The sequence below is a fragment of the Pseudophryne corroboree genome, chromosome 10 (assembly GCF_028390025.1).
Source record: "Pseudophryne corroboree isolate aPseCor3 chromosome 10, aPseCor3.hap2, whole genome shotgun sequence".
Taxonomy (NCBI): Eukaryota; Metazoa; Chordata; class Amphibia; order Anura; family Myobatrachidae; genus Pseudophryne; species Pseudophryne corroboree.
In genome coordinates, this window is record NC_086453.1 from 366,607,689 (window position 1) to 366,632,010 (window position 24,322).

The following is a 24,322-nucleotide window of genomic DNA, read 5'->3' on the forward strand; positions in this document are numbered from 1 at the left end:
TCTGAAACAGTGTAGGTCATTCCGAATTGATCGCACGTAGCAACTTTTTGCTGCCCGTGTGATCAACTAGATGCCGCCTATGGGGGAGGGTTTTTTGCGTAGCAAGGCTGCGAACACTTGTGCATCCCTGCTATGCAAATTTTTTTTTTGTGTAGAACGGGACCAGGGTAAGAGTTATTTACCCTGTGTGATGAATCTAGTGTTGCAGGTCCTGGAATTGATGTCAGACATCCGCCCTCCAAACGCCTGGACACGCCGGCGATCACCGCACCACTCCCAGAAAACGGTCAGTTGATGCCCCAGAATGCCTTCCTCCTGTCACTCTTCTGGCGATTGCAGCAGCGATCACTTTCTTCGTTCTTCTTGTCATTGCCCAGCGATGGCCGTCACTGGGCAATGACGTTCCTGTGCATTGCGGCCACCACGCATGCGCAGAACCGACCAGTTTGCACCGCTGCGAAAAACAGTCGCGTGCAAACGGGTCGGAATGATCCCCAGTTGCCGGTTACAAGGCTCCAGAGGGTTAAACAACACTAACTAGTCTTCCCCAATCTCTCTTTACCTGTATAAATGCACAGGGATTGAAGGGGTTAATACGTTCTAGGAGAGAACAGAGTTGCCTTAAAGTGGTGCACAATATTTATAAAACATAACTTTTTAATTAATATATTTATTAAAAAGGACTTGCGAAATATTGATAAAAAGTATAGAAGTGAAAAATAAGAAAAAGTGTTTTAAAATATGACTCACCACGCACAGGGTGTCCGCCAATTATAGAGATTGTATAAATGTCTGTTATCTTGTATCAGACGTATACTGCTCGTGTATATAAGCAACATTGGCCCTCATTCCGAGTTGATCGCCAGCTGCCGTTGTTCGCAGCACTGCGATCAGGCTATAAATTGGCACTTCTGCGCATGCGTATGCGGATCAATGCGCACACGCGACGTGCTTTCACAAAAGCCGATGCAGTTTTACACAAGCTCTAGCGACGCTTTTCAATCGCACTGCTGGCCGCGGAGTGATTGACAGGAAGTGGGTGTTTCTGGAAGGTAACTGACTGTTTTCGGGGAGTGTGTGAAAAAACGCAGGCGTGTCACATACAAACGCAGGACTGGCTGGGGAAACGTAGGCGTGGCTGGCCGAAAGCAGGGCTTGTTTGTGACGTCAAAACAGGAACTAAATAGTCTGCAGTGATCGCAAGCTAGGAGTAAGTCTGGAGCTACTCTGAAACTGCACAAAATAATTCTGTAGCCGCTATGCGATCCTTTCGTTCGCACTTCTGCTAAGCTAAGATACACTCCCAGAGGGCAGTGGCTTAGCGTTTGCATGGCTGCTAAAAGCAGCTAGCGAGCGAACAACTCGGAATGAGGGCCATTGTATGTATGAAGCCTGGCGAAGTTATATGTATATTGGTACATTTGTTACATGTATGTTGTATGTATGAAGCCTGTCGAAGGGAAATTAATCCCGAAACGTTGCTGCAAATTGCTTACTCCAGAGGTGTTTCTTTTAAATAAGACCAACGAGTGCCTACATTGGATTTGCTATTTAAATATATCCACTTATATATACACTAGTGATGAGCGGGTTCGGTTCCTCGGAATCCGAACCCCCCGAACTTCAGCCTTTTTACACGGGTCCGAGGCAGACTCGGATCTTCCCGCCTTGCTCGGTTAACCCGAGTGCGCCCGAACGTCATCATCCCGCTGTCGGATTCTCGCGAGGCTCGGATTCTATCGCGAGACTCGGATTCTATATAAGGAGCCGCGCGTCGCCGCCATTTTCACACGTGCATTGAGATTGATAGGGAGAGGACGTGGCTGGCGTCCTCTCCGTTTAGAGTAGACTAGAGAGTAGTAGAGACACTTGATTTACTAATTTTGGGGAGCATATTAGGAGTACTACTTGCTGATAGTGTGACCAGTGACCACCAGTTTAATTAATCCGTTCTCTGCCTGAAAAAAAACGATACACAGTGTGCCACAGTCACATACCATATCTGTGCTCAGCCTCAGTGTGCTGCATCATCTATGTAATACTGTATATCTGACTGTGCTGAGTGCTCACTGCTCACACAGCTTAATTGTGGGGGAGACTGGGGAGCAGTTATAGCAGGAGTACATATTTTAACAGTGCACACTTTTGCTGCCAGAGTGCCACTGCCAGTGTGACTGACCAGTGACCACTGACCACCAGTATATTGTGATTGTCTGCCTGAAAAAGTTAAACACTCGTCGTGTGGTGTTTTTATTCTATAAACGCATTCTGCTGACAGTGTCCAGCAGGTCCGTCATTATATAATATATACCTGTCCGGCTGCAGTAGTGATATATATATATATATTTTATATCATTATCATCCAGTCTATATTAGCACTGCAGCAGACGCAGTACGGTAGTCCACGGCTGTAGCTTCCTCTGTGTCGGCAGTCGCTCGTCCATCCATAATTGTATACCACCTACCCGTAGTGTTTTTTTTTTTTCTATCTTCTTGATACTAGTAGCTTACTTTAGGAGTCTGCAGTGCTGAGCTGACAGTGTCCAGCAGGTCCGTCATTATATAATATATACCTGTCCGGCTGCAGTAGTGATATATATATATATATATATATTTTATATCTCATTATCATCCAGTCTATATTAGCAGCAGACGCAGTACGGTAGTCCACGGCTGTAGCTACCTCTGTGTCGGCAGTCGCTCGTCCATCCATAATTGTATACCACCTACCCGTGGTGTTTTTTTTTTTTTTCTATCTTCTTGATACTAGTAGCTTACTTTAGGAGTCTGCAGTGCTGAGCTGACAGTGTCCAGCAGGTCCATCATTATATAATATATACCTGTCCGGCTGCAGTAGTGATATATATATATTTTATATCTCATTATCATCCAGTCTATATTAGCAGCAGACGCAGTACGGTAGTCCACGGCTGTAGCTACCTCTGTGTCGGCAGTCGCTCGTCCATCCATAATTGTATACCACCTACCCGTGGTGTTTTTTTTTTCTATCTTCTTGATACTAGTAGCTTACTTTAGGAGTCTGCAGTGCTGAGCTGACAGTGTCCAGCAGGTCCGTCATTATATAATATATACCTGTCCGGCTGCAGTAGTGATATATATATATTTTATATCTCATTATCATCCAGTCTATATTAGCAGCAGACGCAGTATGGTAGTCCACGGCTGTAGCTACCTCTGTGTCGGCAGTCGCTCGTCCATCCATAATTGTATACCACCTACCCGTGGTGTTTTTTTTCTTTCTATCTTCTTGATACTAGTAGCTTACTTTAGGAGTCTGCAGTGCTGACAGTGTCCATCAGGTCCATCATTATATAATATATACCTGTCCGGCTGCAGTAGTGATATATATATATTTTATATCTCATTATCATCCAGTCTATATTAGCAGCAGACGCAGTACGGTAGTCCACGGCTGTAGCTACCTCTGTGTCGGCAGTCGCTCGTCCATCCATAATTGTATACCACCTACCCGTGGTGTTTTTTTTTTTCTATCTTCTTGATACTAGTAGCTTACTTTAGGAGTCTGCAGTGCTGAGCTGACAGTGTCCAGCAGGTCCGTCATTATATAATATATACCTGTCCGGCTGCAGTAGTGATATATATATATTTTATATCTCATTATCATCCAGTCTATATTAGCAGCAGACGCAGTACGGTAGTCCACGGCTGTAGCTACCTCTGTGTCGGCAGTCGCTCGTCCATCCATAATTGTATACCACCTACCTGTGGTGTTTTTTTTTTTCTATCTTCTTGATACTAGTAGCTTACTTTAGGAGTCTGCAGTGCTGACAGTGTCCAGCAGGTCCGTCATTATATAATATATACCTGTCCGGCTGCAGTAGTGATATATATATATTTTATATCTCATTATCATCCAGTCTATATTAGCAGCAGACGCAGTACGGTAGTCCACGGCTGTAGCTACCTCTGTGTCGGCAGTCGCTCGTCCATCCATAAGTATACTAGTATCCATCCATCTCCATTTTTTACCAGAGGTGCCTTTTAGTTGTGCCTATTAAAATATGGAGAACAAAAATGTTGAGGTTCCAAAAATAGGGAAAGATCAAGATCGACTTCCACCTCGTGCTGAAGCTGCTGCCACTAGTCATGGCCGAGACGATGAAATGCCAGCAACGTCGTCTGCCAAGGCCGATGCCCATTGTCATAGTACAGAGCATGTAAAATCCAAAACACCAAATATCAGTAAAAAAAGGACTCAAAAATCTAAAATAAAATTGTCAGAGGAGAAGCGTAAACTTGCCAATATGCCATTTACCACACGGAGTGGCAAGGAACGGCTGAGGCCCTGGCCTATGTTCATGGCTAGTGGTTCAGCTTCACATGAGGATGGAAGCACTCAGCCTCTCGCTAGAAAAATGAAAAGACTCAAGCTGGCAAAAGCACAGCAAAGAACTGTGCGTTCTTTGAAATCACAAATCCACAAGGAGAGTCCAATTGTGTCGTTTGCGATGCCTGACCTTCCCAACACTGGACGTGAAGAGCATGCGCCTTCCACCATTTGCACGCCCCCTGCAAGTGCTGGAAGGAGCACCCGCAGTCCAGTTCCTGATAGTCAGATTGAAGATGTCAGTGTTGAAGTACACCAGGATGAGGAGGATATGGGTGTTGCTGGCGCTGGGGAGGAAATTGACCAGGAGGATTCTGATGGTGAGGTGGTTTGTTTAAGTCAGGCACCCGGGGAGACACCTGTTGTCCGTGGGAGGAATAGGGCCATTGACATGCCTGGTGAAAATACCAAAAAAATCAGCTCTTCGGTGTGGAAGTATTTCAACAGAAATGCGGACAACATTTGTCAAGCCGTGTGTTGCCTTTGTCAAGCTGTAATAAGTAGGGGTAAGGACGTTAACCACCTCGGAACATCCTCCCTTATACGTCACCTGCAGCGCATTCATCATAAGTCAGTGACAAGTTCAAAAACTTTGGGCGACAGCGGAAGCAGTCCACTGACCAGTAAATCCCTTCCTCTTGTAACCAAGCTCACGCAAACCACCCCACCAACTCCCTCAGTGTCAATTTCCTCCTTCCCCAGGAATGCCAATAGTCCTGCAGGCCATGTCACTGGCAATTCTGACGAGTCCTCTCCTGCCTGGGATTCCTCCGATGCATCCTTGCGTGTAACGCCTACTGCTGCTGGCGCTGCTGTTGTTGCTGCTGGGAGTCGATGGTCATCCCAGAGGGGAAGTCGTACTCGTAAGACCACTTTTACTACTTCCACCAAGCAATTGACTGTCCAACAGTCCTTTGCGAGGAAGATGAAATATCACAGCAGTCATCCTGCTGCAAAGCGGATAACTGAGGCCTTGGCATCCTGGGCGGTGAGAAACGTGGTTCCGGTATCCATCATTACTGCAGAGCCAACTAGAGACTTGTTGGAGGTACTGTGTCACCGGTACCAAATACCATCTAGGTTCCATTTCTCTAGGCAGGCGATACCGAAAATGTACACAGACCTCAGAAAAAGACTCACCAGTGTCCTAAAAAATGCAGTTGTACCCAATGTCCACTTAACCACGGACATGTGGACAAGTGGAGCAGGGCAGGCTCAGGACTATATGACTGTGACAGCCCACTGGGTAGATGTATGGACTCCCGCCGCAAGAACAGCAGCGGCGGCACCAGTAGCAGCATCTCGCAAACGCCAACTCTTTCCTAGGCAGGCTACGCTTTGTATCACCGCTTTCCAGAATACGCACACAGCTAAAAACCTCTTACGGCAACTGAGGAAGATCATCGCAGAATGGCTTACCCCAATTGGACTCTCCTGTGGATTTGTGGCATCGGACAACGCCAGCAATATTGTGTGTGCATTAAATCTGGGCAAATTCCAGCACGTCCCATGTTTTGCACATACCTTGAATTTGGTGGTGCAGAATTATTTAAAAAACGAGAGGGGCGTGCAAGAGATGCTGTCGGTGGCCAGAAGAATTGCGGGACACTTTCGGCATACAGGCACCACGTACAGAAGACTGGAGCACCACCAAAAACGCCTGAACCTGCCCTGCCATCATCTGAAGCAAGAAGTGGTAACGAGGTGGAATTCAACCCTCTATATGCTTCAGAGGTTGGAGGAGCAGCAAAAGGCCATTCAAGCCTATACAACTGAGCACGATATAGGAGGTGGAATGCACCTGTCTCAAGCGCAGTGGAGAATGATTTCAACGTTGTGCAAGGTTCTGCAACCTTTTGAACTTGCCACACGTGAAGTCAGTTCAGACACTGCCAGCCTGAGTCAGGTCATTCCCCTCATCAGGCTTTTGCAGAAGAAGCTGGAGACATTGAAGGAGGAGCTAACACAGAGCGATTCCGCTAGGCATGTGGGACTTGTGGATGGAGCCCTTAATTCGCTTAACAAGGATTCACGGGTGGTCAATCTGTTGAAATCAGAGCACTACATTTTGGCCACCGTGCTCGATCCTAGATTTAAAACCTACCTTGGATCTCTCTTTCCGGCAGACACAAGTCTGCTGGGGTTCAAAGAACTGCTGGTGACAAAATTGTCAAGTCAAGCGGAACGCGACCTGTCAACATCTCCTCCTTCACATTCTCCCGCAACTGGGGGTGTGAGGAAAAGGCTCAGAATTCCGAGCCCACCCGCTGGCGGTGATGCAGGGCAGTCTGGAGCGACTGCTGATGCTGACATCTGGTCCGGACTGAAGGACCTGACAACGATTACGGACATGTCGTCTACTGTCACTGCATATGATTCTCTCCCCATTGAAAGAATGGTGGAGGATTATATGAGTGACCGCATCCAGGTTGGCACGTCAGACAGTCCGTACTTATACTGGCAGTAAAAAGAGGCAATTTGGAGGCCCTTGCACAAACTGGCTTTATTCTACCTAAGTTGCCCTCCCACAAGTGTGTACTCCGAAAGAGTGTTTAGTGCCGCCGCTCACCTTGTCAGCAATCGGCGTACGAGGTTACATCCAGAAAATGTGGAGAAGATGATGTTCATTAAAATGAATTATAATCAATTCCTCCGTGGAGACATTGACCAGCAGCAATTGCCTCCACAAAGTACACAGGGAGCTGAGATGGTGGATTCCAGTGGGGACGAATTGATAATCTGTGAGGAGGGGGATGTACACGGTGATATATCGGAGGATGATGATGAGGTGGACATCTTGCCTCTGTAGAGCCAGTTTGTGCAAGGAGAGATTAATTGCTTCTTTTTTGGTGGGGGTCCAAACCAACCCGTCATTTCAGTCACAGTCGTGTGGCAGACCCTGTCACTGAAATGATGGGTTGGTTAAAGTGTGCATGTCCTGTTTATACAACATAAGGGTGGGTGGGAGGGCCCAAGGACAATTCCATCTTGCACCTCTTTTTTCTTTCATTTTTCTTTGCGTCATGTGCTGTTTGGGGGGTGTTTTTTGGAAGGGCCATCCTGCGTGACACTGCAGTGCCACTCCTAGATGGGCCAGGTGTTTGTGTCGGCCACTAGGGTCGCTTAGCTTACTCACACAGCTACCTCATTGCGCCTCTTTTTTTCTTTGCGTCATGTGCTGTTTGGGGAGTGTTTTTTGGAAGGGCCATCCTGCGTGACACTGCAGTGCCACTCCTAGATGGGCCAGGTGTTTGTGTCGGCCACTAGGGTCGCTTAGCTTACTCACACAGCTACCTCATTGCGCCTTCTTTTTTTCTTTGCGTCATGTGCTGTTTGGGGAGTGTTTTTTGGAAGGGCCATCCTGCGTGACACTGCAGTGCCACTCCTAGATGGGCCCGGTGTTTGTGTTGGCCACTAGGGTCGCTTAGCTTACTCACACAGCTACCTCATTGCGCCTCTTTTTTTCTTTGCATCATGTGCTGTTTGGGGAGTGTTTTTTGGAAGGGCCATCCTGCGTGACACTGCAGTGCCACTCCTAGATGGGCCAGGTGTTTGTGTCGGCCACTAGGGTCGCTTAGCTTACTCACACAGCTACCTCATTGCGCCTCTTTTTTTCTTTGCGTCATGTGCTGTTTGGGGAGTGTTTTTTGGAAGGGCCATCCTGCGTGACACTGCAGTGCCACTCCTAGATGGGCCAGGTGTTTGTGTCGGCCACTAGGGTCGCTTAGCTTACTCACACAGCTACCTCATTGCGCCTCTTTTTTTCTTTGCGTCATGTGCTGTTTGGGGAGTGTTTTTTGGAAGGGCCATCCTGCGTGACACTGCAGTGCCACTCCTAGATGGGCCAGGTGTTTGTGTCGGCCACTAGGGTCGCTTAGCTTACTCACACAGCTACCTCATTGCGCCTCTTTTTTTCTTTGCGTCATGTGCTGTTTGGGGAGTGTTTTTTGGAAGGGCCATCCTGCGTGACACTGCAGTGCCACTCCTAGATGGGCCAGGTGTTTGTGTCGGCCACTTGGGTCGCTTAGCTTAGCCATCCAGCGACCTCGGTGCAAATTTTAGGGCTAAAAATAATATTGTGAGGTGTTCAGAATAGACTGAAAATGAGTGGAAATTATGGTTATTGAGGTTAATAATACTTTGGCATCAAAATGACCCCCAAATTCTATGATTTAAGCTGTTTTTTAGGGTTTTTTGAAAAAAACACCCGAATCCAAAACACACCCGAATCCGACAAAAAAAATTCTGTGAGGTTTTGCCAAAACGCGTTCGAACCGAAAACACGGCCGCGGAACCGAACCCAAAACCAAAACACAAAACCCGAAAAATTTCCGGTGCTCATCACTAATATACACACATACCCACGGAACCCCCCTGAATAAATCCTACATTTTCCCCTGGTTTCTGTGCTGTTATTGTGAACTGGAGATAGTGTAGCACTTTACTACAGCCTTGTTATTAGCGGAGAATATTGCCTGCAATAATACTAGTGCTGACTAAAATGCTTTATAAGTCAATAGGTGATAGATCACTGTCTCTCTCCTCCACTAAGCCGTGCAGGTGTGATGTGTGGTGCTTATTGTACTACCTCTCCTGTGGACAGCAGTGCCCTTATATGTAGCTCCCAGCCCTGTCTCACAGTCTGCCTCGGCTGTTCAGAGCTGAGCTGTCCCTTAGGGTTACTCCTCCCTCCACTGTCAATCTCTTGTTGGCCACACCTCTGGGATAGCTTAGGCAAAGACGTGCCACCTTTTCACCACCTCCTAGTGTAGGGGTGGGCAACATGCGGCCCGCGGGCCGGATGCGGCCCGCGGACCGATCCTGCCTGGCCCACTGTGCCCCACCAGAGTGCAATGACAAGAGGCCCGACAGGCCGCTTGTCATTGCACTGCTCGCAGACGCGGCGCCGCTGAGGAAATCCCGGTCACGTCACATGGTCAGCTGACCGGGATTTCCTCTATCTCATGCGCTGGGCGTCACGGGGGGCGTCACGGGGGGCGGGCACTGCAGAGTGGGACTCGGAGCAGAACGAAGCGGCCAGTGGGGAGCACAAGCGGAGGCCAGTGGGGAGAAGAAACGGCGGCCAGCGGGGAGAAGCAGCAGCAGCAGCGCAGATCATCACCGACAGTGGGGATCGTCACTGACAAATAGGTAAACCCCCTGGATAAAGCTAAAGCTGCCCTATAAGTTATGGGGAGGGTAGTTAAAAACGGTTGTAAGGGTTTAGGGGAGTGGGGGGAAAGGGGGGTAGGGACTGTCTGCCGTAATGTGTAAAAACGGGGGCCCTGTCTGCCGTAATGTGTAAAAACGGGGGCGCTGTCTGTCGTAATGTGTAAAAACGGGGGCGCTGTCTGCCGTAATGTGTAAAAACGGGGGTGCTGTCTGCCGTAATGTGTAAAAACGGGGGGTGCTGTCTGCTGTAATGTGTAAAAACGGGGGCACTGTCTGCCGTAATGTATAAAAACGGGGGCGATGTCTGCCGTAATGTGTAAAAAGGGGATGCTGTCTGCCGTAATGTGTAAAAACGGGGGCGCTTGCTGCCGTAATGTGTAAAAACGGGGGTGCTGTCTGCCGTAATGTGTAAAAACGGGGGCACTGTCTGCCGTAATGTATAAAAACGGGGACGCTATCTGCCGTAATGTATAAAAGCGGGGGCGCTGTCTGCCGTAATGTATAAAAGCGGGGGCGCTGTCTGCCGTAATGTATAAAAGCGGGGGCGCTGTCTGCCGTAATGTATAAAAGCGGGGGCGCTGTCTGCCGTAATTATAAAAATGGGGGTGCTGTCTGTCGTAATCTGTAAAAAGGGGACGCTGTCTGTCGTAATGTGTTTAAAGGGGGACACTGTCTGCCATAATGTGTAAAAAGGGCACGCTGTCTGCCGTAATGTGTAAAAAGGGATCTCTTTTTGAGTATTTTGTGTGTGGCCCTCGAATATTCGCTGGAAGTGTTAAGCGGCCCCCCAGCTGAAATAATTGCCCACCCCTGTCCTAGTGTGACTACTGTCAGAAAGCTGCGCCTCCTCTCCGCCTCACTGGCCTCTCACCAGTGCAGACTCTCACCACTGCCGTCAATCAGGGAAGCCCCGCCTCACTGCTACCGGCTCTGCTCTCTCTCATGCTGCCAGGGACACACTCAAGTCCCGTCACCCTGAGCCTCATACATCGGGGGTTACCAGAGCTGCACACCTTGCCAGGTGGTTGATGGCACAGCACACACCTCCACTGCCTTCCCCCATACCAGTGGTAAGTGCGTAGTTTCCCCAACTGACTTTTCAGGGGGCTGTGAGTTCCGGTACGGCTAGTGTGCATGGATAGTCTACTAGTTTCTGTCACGCACCGGCTACTGCTCCTGCCTGTCCACTGCCACCAATGTACAATGCATATAACACGGGTCACAGTCCCAGTGCTGCTAGTATAATTATTTTCTTAGTGGTACTGATAGTAAAAATAGCCATGGCCACGTGGAATGAGGGGGCATGGTCACACAAGTCTAGGGGAGTGGTTACATGACAATAGGGCATGGCCACAATATGCAACACACTGTAATGCCCCTTTCACATTACGCCACACACTGTAATGCCCCTTACACATTATGCCAAACACTGTTATGCCAATTACACATTATGCCAGACACTGTAACACCCATTGCACATTCCATCTGGATTCTGGCAGAACTTGATTATCAAACCCTAAGATAATAGGGGGGATACTGCATGTGGTTAAACATCACCTATGATAATTATGTAATAAGGAAAAATATGTTTTATTTCCCCTTCTTCCTGGTTACAGTGGAATGCAGTGAGCAGAATACGTTCCACGGACCGGAAGAGACAAGTTGGAATTAACGGAAGTGACGAGGCGGGTATAGTACATATCTCTACATTGAGGAAGCGCTAAGTTCCGTCACTTCCGGAAACCATGGAGCGCAATGTTGGTCATGCATTCCACGGACCGGAAGTGGCATTACGGGACCCCGAGTAAAGGTTATGCTGCGGGCAGATTGCCGGGGAGGATTGTATGTTCCCCGATATGGGGATTATGCAGACATTGATCTGTGTTGTGTAATGTACTGTATAGCAACACAGATCATTTAAAGCCGCAAACAACTAACTATAAACACACGTCACTTACGGTCAATATACCCGGAAGTATTGTGTGACCTAATTGAATCTGGAATGCAAATTGGTATTTTATTTAGCTTTTAGGATGGTTTTTTATAACATATGAAATTAAAAACATAAAAGGAAAATTAAATATAATATATGAATATACTTAAGACATAATTTAATTAAAGTTTTGCACCAACAGCAATCTAAAAAGGCGGAGTCTGAGGTACACCAATCAGGAGACATCTTAGGGTATATAAACCCATTAGTTTGTAGAGCACCACACACCTTGAAAAAGGCTCCAAGCTGAGCAGAAACGCGTCGGAGACCAGACTACCTGCCAGCATTCGTGTAGGGGATTCAGGAGTATCCAGCCCAGCATTTGATCCGGTACCCAATTTAACCCGGGAGGGTAGTGGAATATCTTATGCTGTTTCAAGGTGGGCACTTTTGACACCCCACATAGGGCCTAATTCTGAGTTGATCGCAGCAGCATGTTTGCTATCAGTTGGCCCAAACCATGTGCACTGCAGGGGGGACAGATATAACATGTGCAGAGAGAGTTAGATTTGGGTGTGGTGTGTTCAAACTGAAATCTAAATTGCAGTGTAAAAATAAAGCAGACAGTATTTACCTTGCACAGGAACAAAATAACCCACCCAAATCTAACTCTCTCTGCGCATGTTATATCTGCCTCCCCTGCAGTGCACATGGTTTTACCCAGTTGCTAACAAACTTGCTGCTTCGATCAACTCAGAATTACCCCCATAATCTGGTACGTATGCTTATTACTAGTGGTGGATATTCATGTGGCAAAGTGTATTAACCTGTTTTAAAGTTGTTGTTTATGGATTAAAACGTACTTCACCGTTATATCCATTCTTTCTTTCATTTTTTGGGATGAGTGTGGACTACATATGTGCAAAGTGAGTCACACCGCCAGGAAGGAATACTGAAACATTTTGGAACATAGGGGTATATTTACTAAGATTCGTATTTTCCCATTTGAGGTCAAAGTTCAATCACGAATGACATCGAAAGTGTAAATATGCAACTTTTTGAATTGATTACGACTAATTTACTAAGCTGCCGTATTCTGCATTTTCGGGTTTTCCGATGTCGATGTCATTCGTTTTTTTTGGCAGTGTTTTACGTGAGTGACTTGTAAAACACTGCCGACTTTAATACAATGAATCTCGGCCGGATCTGAGAGATCCGTGCTGGGCTTCATTGTGCACTTTGTTTAACAAAAAAATAAAGTTTAAATATAAAAAAAAAATTGCGTGGGGTCCCCCCTCCTAAGGCAAACCAGCCTCGGGCTCTTTGAGCCGATCCTGGTTGCAGAAATATGGGAAAAAAATGGACAGGGGTTCCCCCATATTTAAGCAACCAGCATCGGGCTCTGCGCCTGGTCCTGGTTCCAAAAATACGGGGGACAAAAAGAGTAGGGGTCCCCCGTATTTTTGAAACCAGCACCGGGCTCCACTAGCTGGACAGATAATGCCACAGCCGGGGGTCACTTTTATACAGTGCCTTGCGGCCGTGGCATCAAATATCCAACTAGTCACCCCTGGCCGGGGTACCCTGGGGGAGTGGGGACCCCTTCAATCAAGGGGTCCCCCCCCCCAGCCACCCAAGGGCCAGGGGTGAAGCCCGAGGCTGTCCCCCCATCCAATAGGCTGCGGATGGGGGGCTGATAGCCTTTGTGAAAAGTGATTGATATTGTTTTTAGTAGCAGTACTACAAGGCCCAGCAAGCCTCCCCCGCAAGCTGGTACTTGGAGAACCACAAGTACCAGCATGCGGCGGAAAAACGGGCCCGCTGGTACCTGTAGTACTACTACTAAAAAAATACCCCAATAAAGACAACACACACATACCTTGAAAGTATAACTTTAATACATCCATCCACACCTCCATATACACTTACTTACCTTATGTTCCCACGCAGGTCGGTCCTCTTCTCCAGTAGAATCCATGGTGTACCTGTAGAAAAAATTATACTCACATAATCCAGTGTTTTCGGCTCCTCGGTAAATCCTTTTGTAATCCACGTACTTGAAAAAATAAAAAACGGGACACCCGACCACTAACTGAAAGGGGCCCCATGTTTTCACATGGGACCCCTTTCCCCGAATGCCAGAAACCCACTCTGACTGATATCTAAGTGGGTTTCTTCAGCCAATCTGGGAGCGCCACGTTGTGGCACCCTCCTGATCGGCTGTGTGCTCCTGTACTGTCTGACAGGCGGCACACGGCAGTGTTACAATGTAGCGCCTATGCGCTCCATTGTAACCAATGGTGGGAACTTTCAGGTCAGCGGTTGACCGAAAGTGACCTCACCGCTGACCTGAAAGTTCCCACCATTGGCTACACTCCCAGTGGGAGGCAGCATAGCGTTTCCACGGCATGCTAAAAACTGCTAGCGAGCGAACAACTCAGAATGACCACCTCTGTGCGATGATTGCTGCGATGAAGGACACAGAATTTACATCAGATACCTACCCTGCAAACGCCTGGCCACGCCTGCATTTTTCCAAACACTCCCCGAAAACAGTCAGTTGCCACCCATAAACTCCCACTTCCTGTCAATCTACTTGCGTTCGGCTGTGCGAATGGAATCGTTCCAAGAACCTGTGCAAAAGCACAATGTTCATTGCACCCATACGACGCGCGTGCGCATTGCGTTGCAGGCTTGCCATTTTTTTAACTTATTGCTATGCAGCAAAAAACGGCAGCTAGCGATCAACTTGGAATGACCCCCCTAGACATTTGGTCCCATCCTGTACCGCTACACTGGTTCCCCCAAGCCACACTGCATAATGGAGGTGCACAGACTATACATAATTTATACGGACACACCAGGGTAATTTTATTTTATTTTTTAATTGTTGGGAGACAATTAGCCTACCATTATATTTTTGGATTGTGGTAGGAAAGCGGAGCGTCCGGAGGAAACATGCAAGCATGGGGAGAATATACAAACTCCACACAGTTAGGGCCATGCTGAGAACTGAACCCATGACTTCAGTGATGTAAAGCAGTAATGCTAACAATTACATTGTCCGTCCTGCCCCATATTGCAAACAAATACAGTACATCAAACAGAGCCGTAACTAGGTATGTGCACTGTTGGCCTTGCACACAGCGTAGGATGACCTGGGGCGCACCCAGCAGCTGCGGATTGCATAGCAGCTGCAGAGTTTTTTTGGGACCCACGCCAGCTCACGCACACAGGTCAGCACCTTCCTCCTCTCCTTCATGTGACCGACGACGAGCACTGCAGCGGCAACAAGGAGACTGAGAGAGACCAGAGAGGAGAGGTCACCATGCGCCACGGCCGAATGATGGGAGAAGAGTGTGACTCACTGGCACTGGCAGAAGCTGCTCAGTGAGTATCGCGGCTGCGGCCGTGCTGCCTTTAAAGTTTTTGCAGCAGGGGGGCATGGATGGGCTTTGGGGGAAGCTAAGGGGGCGATGATCGTTCCTCAGTTCCTCACCCTTCCTGGTTGATGGGGGCCGGGGGTGTGCCTGCCAGTGGGGGGTGCAATCGGCCAGGGGGTGAGACTGACAGTGTGCATAATGTGTAAAAAGGGGGCGCTGTCTGCCGTAATGTGTAATAAGGGGACGCTGTCTACTGTAATATGTAAAAAGGGGACACTGTCTGCCGTAATGTGTAAAAAGGGAACACTGTCTGCCGTAATGTTTAAAAAAGGGGACGTTGTCTGCCGCAATGTGTAAAAAGGGGACTCTGTCTGCCGTAATCTGTAAAAAGGGGGACGCTGTCTGCCGTAATCTGTAAAAATGGGGAATGGCTGCCGTAATGTGTAAAAATGGGGACTGGCTGCCGTAATGTGTAAAAGGGGCTCTACCTGGTGTAGTGGTGCTACTGTGCAGCGTAATTTGAATAAAGGAGACTACTGTGCACCATAGTATGAATTGGTATTATTTTATGGCCGTGCCCCTTCCCCATGAAGCCACACCTCTATATATTTTTCGCACGCCTACGGCGCGCACTGCCCCTATCTTACATGGGGGGGTGCCAATGCCATTTCTTGCACAAAGCGCTAAAGTGCCTAGTTACGGCACTGACATTAAAGCCCATGTCTGCAGAAAATATAGGAAATGCATACTATGTTTGTATGGGTGATAAATTAACAGGAATGGCATGCTCTCACCGCCATATTATGTATGCCCCTTGCACATGATATACTTTGCAGCAACCAGAGGGCTTTCAATGCTCCTGATAGAAGTGTGCTATTACTTTTTGAAGTCAATTGCGTTGACTCGTCTCAGCGAAAATTGGTGCTTGGCCAAGGGGATGAGAGAGAAGACTACATGTATGTGTGTAATGATATACTTTTAACACACTAAAAACATGCAAATTGGATAGAATGTATTTGACTTCAATATACAGTATATGAATAGAGCCCTTGTTACCCGGTTATAGGGTGATACTGTGTGACTTTAGAGCTACACTTCTGTAGTGTTACACTGCTCCCCACCTCACCCCACAGCCACATAAAAGCCACTCTGTGTGACCACAGCATCGGTGCCAGGGGAAGACTTTCGGAATAACAGTCCCACACAGTAGTCAGTCCCACACAGCAGAGGATGCGGCTCACTCCTAGCTGCACGGAGCACAGAGGGGCAGAGAGAGCAGACACTGGCTGCTGATCAGTAGCCATGTATGGCACTGTGATGTCTGTCAGTGTGCTACTCACCTCCTCTTCTCCGGGCTGAGCAGGATGAGGGTGAATTGCGAGGCCGGGTCACGCATGAGACGAGACGGGATGGTGGGGGGACAGCAGATCAGGCTCCCGGTGATGGCAAATGTGAATTTGGGACAGTTAAAAAAAAAGTGTCAGTGGGGGTAGGATGGATCAGCTGTGGGTTGGGGAAGCCCTTTCTGCCCTGGTTGAAGGTGCAGCTCCCAGACTCCTCCTCAGGCTCCTGCAGCTCCGTGGTCCCGGCGGAGGAAGCAGATATTCTACACGTCTGTTGGGGCAGGCAGGTGGGCAGAGTACCCCAGGAAGGAGAGGTGATAGCACTTGACATGAGACACCTATCCGACACCGGGTGAGCAGGGAGCGGGTGCCTCACATCCCTCATGGTATGTGCACACAACAGTCACTTCCTTCATTTTTTGTTGTTGTTGCACTCAGCGCCACCCTTTAAGTGCTGCCGCCCTTAGGCAGCTGCCTAGTGGTGGCAACGACCCTGGTCACTCTTGTCCCTTTCAAAGTTCACCTCGCAGCCCTCCGCTTTCCACTACTATCCACTTCACAGCACCCTCCCTTCCACAGCTCCTTCTAACAACCACCCCACAGCACCCCTGCCCCTCAATATCCACCTCACAGCATTCCCACTGGAGCCTTCACTGTCCTTCCCAAGCACTGGCCACCTTTAATAACTACCTTAGAGCCTCCCCGCCCATCCAATGCACACCACATGGCACTCACCCTCCTTCCATTTCCACATCAAAGTTGCCCTCCCCATTTTTCTGTCCATCTATCACAGAAGTCTCCCTTCACTATGCACCCCACACAGCACCCCCCTACAATGTCAACCTCACATCACTCCCTAACCCTTTCAATGTCCCCCTCACAACATCTCCCTTCAATGCAGTTCCCCCTTCAAGAAAAACCACACATCAACCCCCTACTCAGTACCCCTAAATGTCCACCCCACAGCACTCTCTCCCCGACCCAGTCCACAGCAATCTCCCTGGTTCCTCCAATAACCACCCCTCAGCAGCACAAACTTACCTGCTCTGATTTTGCCTTGTCTCCTGTGTCTGCTCAGCTATTCTTGTCCAATGATGACAAGCTCCCCAGCAGTGGCACACAGTAGCCTGATGCACATGTGTAGTTACAGCGAGAGAGGAGCTCAGGGAGGTGGAACTGCCTGGCCAGCTACTCTTATAGTGTTATAGCTACTCTTATTGTGTTATAGTGCAGAGCAGCCAGGCAGGTAGCATCCTCTCTACCTATCTCCTTCCTGCCTCCCACAGAAAGAAGGATGCGGCTAGCCAACTGGCGAGAGCAGAAATGCAAGTGATATATGACCTTGACACACTCAAACCGGGAGGACTTAATGCGGACTTCGGAATTAAGTGGTTTTTAAATTAATATGAACCAATATGAGTCTGTTTATATCAGTATGAGTTTTAATTAGTGTTTTAAAGTAAAGTTTTTAGTCATCTTTATTTATGATTAGTTTTAATCATTTTCTTATAGTGGCTACCCCTTTTGAATGTGTCACTTCTTTGTAGCACCATTTTTGTACACTGGGTATTATTTCCTGCAGGTTATGTTTACGATCTCCATAGCAACCTATAACGGGACGAGACCGGAAGTGACGTATCGCTATAATTTCGGAACTCGGGATTCTGTCGAACGTAATTAAGGATCTGTTTATTGGACATTATACAATGACACTATGTATCAACAAGAGGACCATCTATAGGAAGTCCTGCCCGTTGGGAGTACGGGATCTGCCGTTACCATGGTTTCCCCGTTGTGCCGGAAATGACACAACAGGAAGTCCCGTGCACAGCATGGAATCATGGGACTTGTAGGCTGTTTATGTCTAGGGATTCAGCTGTGTACGGTGAACGGTCATTGGACATGGTTAGTTTAAATGTAGGAAGGACTTGTAGGAGGCATACTCACCTTGACAAAGGCCCCAGATAGGGGAAGAAACGCGTTGGTGGAGGAGGGGATCCGGCTGGTGAGAACACTGACATTTACTATTTGTACTGACGTGATACCCGGGACCGCCAGTCATTATTTTAAAAAAATGCATTTGAACTGTTTAAACCACAGTTCCAACCAATCTGGTAATTATTTCATTGTATCACTCACCTGGAAAACCTCTTCATGAGAAAAGGAATGCCTTGCACTGCACTTTCTGCTTTTTGCAGAATTTTTATCCATTTTACAATTATTGTTTGTCATTTATATATGCATTAAAATTGTGTTACACTATATGCATTTTTCTTACATTTTATATTCCCATTGAAATAACGGGACTGTGTATGAAAACGAACTGGAAAAGCGCTGGTTAAGTTATTACTACATTTTTTTGTATTTTTAATAATATGTTCATTCATTGACCACAACAGGTCATTCATTCATTCATTCATTCATTCATTCATTCATTCATTCATTCATTCATTCATTCATTCATTCATTCATGTCAATATTCTGCAAAGAGCAACTTCATGTCCCTCAGTAAAGGGTTTTTTAATTTTACCTATTGCTCTCCTTCAGGAGAGAAGAGAAGAAGAATCCATATGGATTTAGGCGATGAATGAAGTTGAAACCCAGGTAACATAGAAACATAGAATTTGACGTCAGATAATAACCACTTGACCCATCTAGTCTGCCCCCTTTTTTTTTTCTCTAACCTTGTTTGATCCATATTTCTTTGTAAGGATATCCTTATGTCTATCCCATGCATGTTTAAATTGCTCCACTGTCTTAGCCTCTAACACCTCTGATGGGAGGCTATTCCACTTGTCCACTACCCTTTCTGTGAAGTAATTTTTCCTCAAATTTCCCCTGAACCTCCCCCCCTCCAGTCTCAGTGCATGTCCGCATGTCCTATTGCTTCTCTTCATTTGGAGAATGTTTCCCTCCTGGACTTTGTTAAAACCCTTGATACAGTATATTTAAAGTTTATATCATGTCTCCCCTTTCCCTTCTCTGCTCCAAACTATACATATTGAGATTTCTTAGTCTTTCTGGGTATGTTTTGTGATGTAGGCCATGCATAATTTTAGTTGCCCAGCTATTTGGGCAAGTTGTTTATTTCTAATTAAAGAGTTACACAGTAATGGGATTAGTAATATTAGCTACGTCTGTTGAAATACATATAACAGGAGACCATGGAGGTCATTCAGATCTGATTGCTGAGCTGCGTTTTTTGCTGTCCTTTAATCAGATTGTTGCCACCTACAGGGGGAGTGTATTTTTGCTGTGCAAGTGTGCGCTGCTATGTGTACACCGAGCTGCTAAAATTCTGTGTGTGCAGTCTCAATTGGGGCCAGAGCTGACATCAGACACCCTCCCTGAAAATGCTTGGGAATGCCTGCATTTTCCAGAACACTAAACAGTCAGTTACCATACACAAACTGCTTCCTCCTGTCAATCACCTTGCGAACGCCCATGCGAATGGATTTTTTTGCACAATCCCATCACTGACAGACGATCCCCTTTGCTGTTGTCCGACGCACATGCACAGTTAGGATCTGATCGCCCGCTGTGCGAAAACGCACAGCAGTGATCAGATCTGAATTACCCCCAATGGCATGAGCTGTACAACAGATATTTCTTTCATCCCAGGATAAATGACACCCAGTGTAAAGCATTTGGAATAGGTTACTGAGTACTGACACTGGGGTTACACTTGATAGATGCAGTAGGAACCTGCTTTCCAGTACTTTCCTGTGCGTCTGGACATCCTTGACTGTGAAAGGGACCACTGGGGAACACGCCAGACGGAGCCACATGCAGGGTATTGTTCCCGGGAAATACCTTGCATTCATAACACCTGCGGCTCCGATTATCATCTTGGTAGGACTCTGTTTCCCATGTTGGGTTCTGTTTTTGTCTCACTTTTAATCATTCAGTAGTATTTAATTTATATTTTATTCACATCAATCCGGTACATTACATTTTATTGAGAAAATAGAAGTTCCTGCAAAAAGTGTAGCATTGGATTAGTGCCAAAGTGGGAGTAGTCACTTTACCATTTTTAGTGCATTTTTACTGTTTGGAGTTTGCAGGGAACTCCCAGACTACCCCCAGGCTTGCACAAATCCTTACAGCGCAACCATCCACCTCTATTATTTCTTTTTTATGTTTTCTTACCTGTTTCCTTCTGTGCATTTAATATATTCTTTTATGTGAGACCAATCAAACGCTCCGGTACGTGTGTTAATCCATTTGTTCAGCTCCATAATACATTGCTCAGAGCACTTCAGCACAAGGATCTGTTTGAAATATCCACTGGCTGTATATAGATGATGAATAATGGATCCATAACTGATGTCAATCAAAAAGTCTCCCTTAATGTGACCTGCAGGGAAAGATCTCAGTGATTACAGAGTGCAATATAATATGTAGCATCAACTGTACTCTACTATGCGTCATTCTGTAATGTCCTGTTACAGGTAGAGGTGTGCGGGTTCGGATTTACTCATTTTTTTCGTGAAATTTATTTCAAGTTTGGATTTATCCATATTTATCTTATTGGTCATCCAAAACAAGTGAAAACCCGCACCTCCCTAGATACAGGTAAGCAACTTCCTCACAACACTCCTATTGCTGCTTTACTGTAATATATGAGGTATGTAAGTAATTCTTTGATCAGCATTTCCAGTAACTGGGGCCACTTTTCCTGTATATACACACAGACATTTACAGACCTCAGAGGTGTCATAATGTGCCATAATGTAAACTCTTAGGAAACATGCACACTTAGATATCACTGATGCCTGGTGTGTGTGAGTTACCAGTTCCCTCTGCTTGTGTCTATTACAATGCAATGCACCTAGCCCATACCAGGAGAGTGTGATGATTAATATAATATGCAACACTTGTATATCTGTGTGCAAATGAGTCTGTATGTGAAGCACAACAGAACTTGGCACAGAAACAAAGTGTTGCCACTGCATTGTAGCACTTAAAAATCAGATTTAGAAACTCATTACTTGGGTACAGGCTTGTACGAGGGTACTGGCAGAGACCTGGGCCAGCTGTTGAGAAGGATGAATGCTCCTGTCCATAGCGTATGCATAGTGTTCCTCATTGTTTTTTTTTTTAGAGGTACACGGCCTAACCTTCAGGATTTGGCCACACCCCCTTATCTTCTGGGCCCCACATATGTTTTGCCAGCCCTTCCCACCTCAGCTCTACTCAAGGTAGGAAGTTTTTTGAGCATTGTTTTTCATTCTGTTATGGAGACCATGCAGCTTAATATGGGCTAAAACTGTACACCTTGCACCCATCTCTTTACTTCTTTACCAAACCCAGCAAACTCTCCTCCTAGGCCTTCTTTCCCACACTCACTGTTTACCCCAACTGTGTCACCCTGGTCTATCTGCCCCTTCCATTTAGAATGTAAGCTCTTATGAGAAGGGACCTCTACCCTCATGCGATTTTCCTTTTTTTACTTAAACTATCTTCTACTCCGTACTCCCTAGTGATGGTACAGTCCCACATCCTGCTCTGGTAGCATCATGATGGCCCTGTTTCTGCCACTGCCCTGACTTTGAGCTCTGAGGGGGGACCCAGATGGTGTAACCAGAAATTACATCTGACAAGGGATCCAGCTGGTGAGTTACAGTAGCTTGCACATGAGCTGGTGGCTACACATAGGTGAGGAGATCCTGTATCATGTATTGGGGTCTGGTTCTGTGCGTCTGGGGATCCTGTGACCCTGGAGTAAGACCTGGGATTGTCATGGCTGCCAGGGATCCTACCACCCAACTGTAAGACCTGGGGGTATCATCGCTGCCAGGGATCCTCCCACCCTACTGTAAGACCCCTCTGTTTGCAGTGTACTCTGTCCTGTATAAAGTGTGGTAGGGAGGAGGAATGATATTCATTTTATGTCAGAAAGGGGGGATGCCAAATTGTTGACTTGCCCTTGGTGACAAAAATCTTAGTTTTGGTCCTGGTCAAACCCACCTACTGCTTGTCTGAGGCTGTTTCAAGTGCTCAATTTTCCTTTCTAGTCCTTGTCATCTGACAGTGATATTACACAGGGTTCTTCAATCCTCACTCAATACACTGTAACTACAGTATGTAAGTGGGCAGATCTAATGATATAATACATACAGATGGAGCCTCGCTCATCTATCCATCTCTGGCGTTTGGCGTATGGCATTACTGGCGAGTGTAATACTAGTGATCATCCACCAGATTTTGCTTTTAAAAATCACAGTTGCCCATGCATGAGGTGTTAAATAAAATACTATAATACAAGAATCACCATTGCACATGTGAGAGGTCTCCATTGAAATACACTATAGCGCAAGAACTACTTTACTGTACAGTACTGTATGTTATATAGACATGTCAGTGGACAGATATAATGATGTCATGCATATTCCTAACACTCAATGGCAATCAGTATGTACTGTACACAGTCATGTTCCGTCATCAAAGAAAGAGTCATAGGCATTGCATTTAGCAAATGAAAAATTTAATTCTTCACTTTATCAACTGCATAGAAATATATAATCTTAGATCCATCATAAAGTATCATTATTACTATTTATTTATATAGTCTGAGCATTTTATACAGCGCTGTGCAGAGAGTATAATTGTCATGCACATTAGTCACTGTCCCATTAGAGAATACAGTCTAAATTCCCCAACACACAATCATGTACACATGCAATCACTCACACTAAGGTAAGTTGGTCAGTATAGTATACATACTGTCAGTATAATATACATACCCTCACTGAATGCACGGTGTAAACATTCCATTGGAAATTTTATTGAAGTGTCCCCAAAGGCCATGTCTGGTTTGTTAGAAAAATATGTTTCCAAAAGTTCTCTAGAATCAAAGCCGTGTTCAGGATAGAATTTATGGGTGCTGGAATCCATCTTGTATTACTGTGTCACAGGCTGTCTGACGCTCACGTCTATTAATTTACTGGCTCAGGAATTCTGTTTATATTCACTAGGATCCAGTTATGTATATTCATCAGTAACCAGGATATCAGTGTTATCATATGATGGGGTATCAGCCTCAGGAGCTGTCATGGGAATGCAGGTGACAGTGTGATAATATCCTAAAGCAAAATAAATCATCATACTAATTATTTTTCAATTTATATTTAAATCTTGTAAAATATTTAAGCAATTTAATTAAAATATTTCTAGTGCAAACACATATTGTATACAGATATTGGGCCTGTCATAGTGGAAATAAAATTCAAAGCCATAGTCATTTGTTTAAAAAAAAAAATAACGTTTGAACAGTGAAAGCAGAATACTAATATAGGTTGAGTATCCCATATCCAAATATTCAGAAATACGGAATTTTTTGAGTGAGACTGATATAGTGAAACCTTTGTTTTTTGATGGCTCAATGTACACAAACTTTGTTTAATACACAAAGTTAACAAACATATTGTATTATATGACCTTCAGGCTGTGTATAAGGTGTACATGAAACATAAATGAATTGTGTGTATGTACACAAACTTTGTTTAATGCAAAAAGTTATTAAAAATACTCACTAAAAATCACCTTCAGGCTATGTGTATATGGTGTATATGAAACATAAATGCGTTCTGTGCTTAGACTTGGATCTCATCACCATGATATCTCATTATGGTATGCAATTATTCCAAAATACGAAAAAATACGATATCCAAAATACTATTGGTCCCAAGCATTTTGGATAAGGGATCCTTAACCTGTAATAGATATATGCTAAGCAGGATATAATTGTGAGTGAGAGTGGAAGCAGGTGGGGAATACAAAAAGAATAAAAAGGGAAAAAGAGAAGTAAGATGAAAAAAGAAAGTAGAAATAGAAAAGAAAAAAAGAGTAAGTGCATATTCAAATAATATAATAAAAATAATACCTAAGAGATCACGGTGATGATGATTATAGTCCTTCAAAACTTTCCACTTGTTACAGTAGTTATCAATAAACCTTCATTTTTGAACTCGGCAATCTTTTTTATGAGTGAAGATAAGTGAGTCACTTGCAGTTTTAGTAACCATGTATTGGGATTTTTTAACATTATACTATGGTACCCCCTCTTGCATAATATCTTAGCCAAGTACTTGCTTTGCATTTTAAAAGGGATATCATTGTA

General features: G+C 45.8%; 1 protein-coding gene across 1 annotated transcript in view; it reads right to left on the reverse strand.

Annotated features, from left to right (window-relative positions):
- Nucleotides 1-23,097, reverse strand: part of LOC134965389 (nicotinamide N-methyltransferase-like) — a 76,670-nt gene extending 53,573 nt beyond the window's left edge. The window contains exons 1-2 of the mRNA XM_063941852.1: nucleotides 22,947-23,097; nucleotides 20,350-20,557 (exon numbers count right to left, since the gene is read on the reverse strand). Of these exons, the coding sequence (XP_063797922.1) occupies nucleotides 20,350-20,557; nucleotides 22,947-23,097 (359 nt within the window). The remainder of the gene's footprint in view (nucleotides 1-20,349; nucleotides 20,558-22,946) is intronic.
- Between the last annotated feature and the right edge of the window lie 1,225 nt (nucleotides 23,098-24,322).